Source organism: Rhinopithecus bieti, unplaced genomic scaffold (genome assembly GCF_001698545.2).
Source record: "Rhinopithecus bieti isolate Rb0 unplaced genomic scaffold, ASM169854v2 scaffold_81031, whole genome shotgun sequence".
NCBI lineage: Eukaryota > Metazoa > Chordata > Mammalia > Primates > Cercopithecidae > Rhinopithecus > Rhinopithecus bieti.
The window spans coordinates 791,656-795,703 of NW_016830217.1; the positions used below are offsets into that span (position 1 = coordinate 791,656).

The 4,048-nt window shown below is 52.5% G+C and overlaps 1 protein-coding gene across 4 annotated transcripts in view; it reads right to left on the reverse strand.

The window, feature by feature from the left end:
• PLEKHM2 (pleckstrin homology and RUN domain containing M2) overlaps positions 1-3,546 on the reverse strand; it is a 19,397-nt gene extending 15,851 nt beyond the window's left edge. Inside the window, exons 1-4 of one of the 4 annotated variants that reach the window (XM_017865255.1) lie at positions 3,446-3,546; positions 2,973-3,082; positions 1,795-1,894; positions 1,162-1,249 (exon numbers count right to left, since the gene is read on the reverse strand). Coding sequence is in view for 2 of the 4 variants with exons in the window: in XM_017865256.1 (XP_017720745.1) it covers positions 2,973-2,996 (24 nt within the window). In the remaining 2 variants the exon portion in view is untranslated. Of the gene's footprint in view, positions 1-1,161; positions 1,250-1,794; positions 1,895-2,972; positions 3,083-3,445 lie in introns of those variants that run through there. The other 3 variants (XM_017865256.1, XM_017865254.1, XM_017865253.1) reach the window with 3 other exon arrangements.
• Positions 3,547-4,048: the final 502 nt, after the last annotated feature.

The following is a 4,048-nucleotide window of genomic DNA, read 5'->3' on the forward strand; positions in this document are numbered from 1 at the left end:
TTTTTTTGAGACAGTCTCACTGTTGCCCCAGCTGGAGTGCAGTGATGTGATCTCAGCTCACTGCAGCCTCTACCTCCTGGCTTCAAGCGATTCTCCTGCCTCAGCCTCCCAAGTAGCTGGGATTACAGGCACCCACCACCACACCCCGCTAATTTTTGTATTTTTTTTTTTTTTTTGGTAGAGACGGGGTTTCGCCATGTTGGCCAGGCTGGTCTCGAATTTCTGACCTCAGGTGATCCACCCACCTCAGCCTCCCCAAGTGCTGGGATAACAGGTGTGAGCCACCGCACCTGGCCCAAGGAAGGTCATTTGATTAGGACGGGGCAGCTGCATTCCATTCTGAGCCCATTCCAAGAGGTGCCTGGGAGCCTCTTTGGCTCCGTGTGGGCCAGCATCACATTTGTACAGGATGTGATGGGGAGAGAAGCTTGAGAACTTGAAGAGGGTGGCTGAAGGCTCGTCATGGAGCTGATGACACCTTTCAGAACCCCAGAAGCACCAGGCTGAATTTGCCTTGTCCTTCTAACTGTCCTAAACATGAAGGCCAGTTCTTCTGGGTTAAGATACTCCAGACACCGGGCGCGGTGGCTCACGGCTGTAATCCCAGCACTTTGGGAGGCTGAGGCGGGTGAATCATGAGGTCAGGAGATCGTGTCCATCCTGGCTAACACGGTGAAACCCCGTCTCTACTAAAAATACAAAAAAATTAGCCAGGCGTGCTGGCAGGCGCCTGTAGTCCCAGCTAGTCTACTCGGGAGGCTGAGGTAGGAGAATGGTGTGAACCCGGGAGGCAGAGCTTGCAGTGAGTCGAGATCGTGCCACTGCACTCCAGCCTGGGCGACAGAGCGAGACTCTGTCTCAAAAAAAAAAAAAGATACTCCAGGCAATGTGGCTTTTCTCCAAGTTGGATGGAGAGATAGGAGGAAGTAACCTGAACCAGGAATTCTTGCCATCAGTAAGGCAAAAGAATCACTTCTCTTCTCACTCAATTCAACAGACCCTGAAACCTTTCCCTCACCCAAAAAAACAAGCTTTGCTCAAGCCCAGTCATACTCAACAAGCTCCCCCACCAAGACCTGAGAAATGAAACCACCACCCACCCTGCCCCTCCCCTGGCCCCTCCTCTGCTTCCCACAAGCAGCGCGAGCCCTGGTGTCTCACCAGGTCCAGCTCAAAACGAATGAACTCTAGCCCGGACACCAAGGTCAGGAAGAGCGTCAGGTGATCGTGGCTGCAGACCAGGGCATTCCTGTAAGACACGAGAAGCCACGATGGTGCCTCTGGGTCTGTTGACCAGCCTGGCCTGAGCTTACCAACATGCCAGCTGTGTTGAAATTTGACACGTGATGTCCCCCACCTTGGAAGGCACCCAGCTTGATATAGCTATCGCCCACCACCCTCTCAGCGATCTCCTACTGGGTTAGCAGCCACACTGCACTGTCCTGCCAGTGTCTTCAGAGATGGACAAGCACAAGGCTTGTCAGGCTCTCAGCAGCTGCTGTACACACTCTGTTCCTGCAGCAACCCGAGCAAAGCCTGAGCCAAAGCTTGGGCACTGGTCAGATCTGAAGCCTGGGAGGAGGACCAGGGAACAGCAGAGACCCAAACTGGACCCAGGAGCCCAGATGGGACACCGGTGCTCCCAGTGAAGGCCACCCAGCTACCGGCAAGGTTCTAATGGCTCTCTGGCATCACTGATGTGGCACACTGTGCTGTCTGCATGACAAGAGCCTTTGGGAGGTGGCTGAAGGGGAGCTCTGAGGCTAGGGGAGACAGACCATCCCAGACACTCACTTGACGTAGTACTTATGCAGCAGACCCAGGTTCTCCTGGAATAACCGCAGGTAGCTCTCCAAGGAGTTCTCATTGAGGGCCAGGTACAACCAGGCACGGCCTGCAAACAAAGGCAGGAGTAACCGGCAGGAAGGCCTGTCAGAGTGCTGGCTTTTATTTGCCAAGCAAGGGCAGAAAGGAAAGAAAGAGCAGGTCAGGGGACCAGGCACTTCAGCAGCCTTCACGCTTGGTGGGGTACCATAACCCCTGAGTGCTTTATTTTCCTAGTCAGACCTTAGCATGTAGCTGGCCAGGAAATTCTGGTAAAGAGGGCAGACTGCACACTTCAGATAGGTCAAGAAACAACAGGCTTCTGCACTGATCCTGTAGGTAACAGTGATCCCGGCTCAGGGAGAGAAACCAGACTCCACAGCACGTGCTCAGGCTGGGATTCCATAGGAGTCCAGCTCTTGCTGGCAGCTCGTCCTCCTTCCCATCACTGCTGCGCCAAAAAACCGTCATATGCAGGGAGAAAAGAGGCCTCATGGAGGGGGCTGGCATTTTATACATTTATTTTTTATCTATTACTATTATTTTATTTTTTGAGACACAGACTCTGTCACCCAGGCTGGAGTACAGTGGTGTGATCATAGCTCACTACAGCCTTAAATTCCTGGGCTCAAGGGATCCTCCTGCCTTACCCTTCCAAAGTGTTGGGATTACAGGCATGAGCCACTATGCCCAGCCATTTTCCTAAATCTTTAGAGATAGGGTCTCACTCTTTCTTCCAGGCTGGAGTGCAATGCTGTGGTCATGCCTCACTGCAGCCTCAAACTGCTGGGCTCAAGTCATCCTCCCATCTCAGCCCCTGAGTAGCTGGGACTACAGGTGTGTACCAAGACATCCACCTAATTTTTAAATTTTTGTAGAGATGGGGTCTCATTGTGTTGCCCAGGCTGGTCCAAACTCCTGGCCTCAAGCCATCCTCCCTCCTCAGTCTCCCAAAATGCTGGAATTACAGGTGTGAGCCACCATGCCTGGCCTGGTGCTGGCATTTTAACACCCCACTGCTACTGGACAATACCAGGTAATGAGCCTCCCAGGGCTGACCCTGAGGCTAAACCTGGGACAGAGCCCCAAGCTACCCACAGAGAAGGTGGAGCTGGTCCCTTCCCCAGCATCTCCTTGTGACTACTCACTGCGCCCCAGGTTGGTGGCCACATGCTGCAGCACCTCGATCTGCTTGATGGCCTCTCTCCGAGTGAAATGCACCACAAGGACCCAGTAGCCAGAGGAGAGGTCTTGCAGTCTGAGGAAACAGGACAGGAGCTGCTGTGACCTGCATGGGGCCACCCTGGGAAGCTGCAGTCGGCTGGTCCAGCAGTGAGCGCAAGGCAGGAAGTGATGGATCCCCAGCAGGTCTCCCAGGCACCCAGCACACCTTCACACTATCATGTCATTTGTGGCGAATCCTCTCCCCATCATTTATATCTACCCAGAGATGATTTACTGGGGTAACTACAGAGAGACTGTGGCCCACTTGAATGGGACAAATCCCTTTCTGCCAAAGGGAGAGAAGGAAGAAAAGGCAGACAAGCTAAGGGTTTCTCTGTGGAGGCTACTCATGGCCTGGGTTGTGCTCCGTGGTCTTTGGAAACTTCCTCCACCTTACCCGTACAGCAGGGCGTGGTCCAGGTGCTCACACAGACGCTGCAGGACCTTGTCATGGTTCCGGATGGCAGGGGTCTCATCCTCACATGCAGCAAAATAGCTCTGCAACTGAAAGAAAAAGAAAATCCCCTCCAAATCAGAAATAGATTAAGAGGAGGGCTACATAAGTTCTGGAATCAAGAAGGTAGCTAAAAAAAAAAAAAAATAGTTAAATGGTGTATCTACAATGACCAACAGAGATATCTACCTCAGGGGCAGCTCTGACACTGGAGGTTCCAGCAGGCAGCAGCTGTATCTTTACAGCCCAGTCCCCAAGAGGCACCCAGTCAGCAGTCCGCACCGTGACAACTTGAGGCTGGAGGGATCCACAATCCATGCATAGGTCTCAAGTGGTGGCAAGCTTCAGGTCAGGGCCACAGCACAGCATAACTCCAGGAGCACTACGTATAGTGCTGTCTAGATCGATGCCACACAAACCCAGAGTTGGGGCATTGATACAGAGAGCACTAGACGCATTTTCCTCCCATTGTCAACAGACCTTTAAACTTTATTTTTTTTGCCCTGTTGAAAAATTTTTAATTTTGATGCAATAATCTGTCAGTCT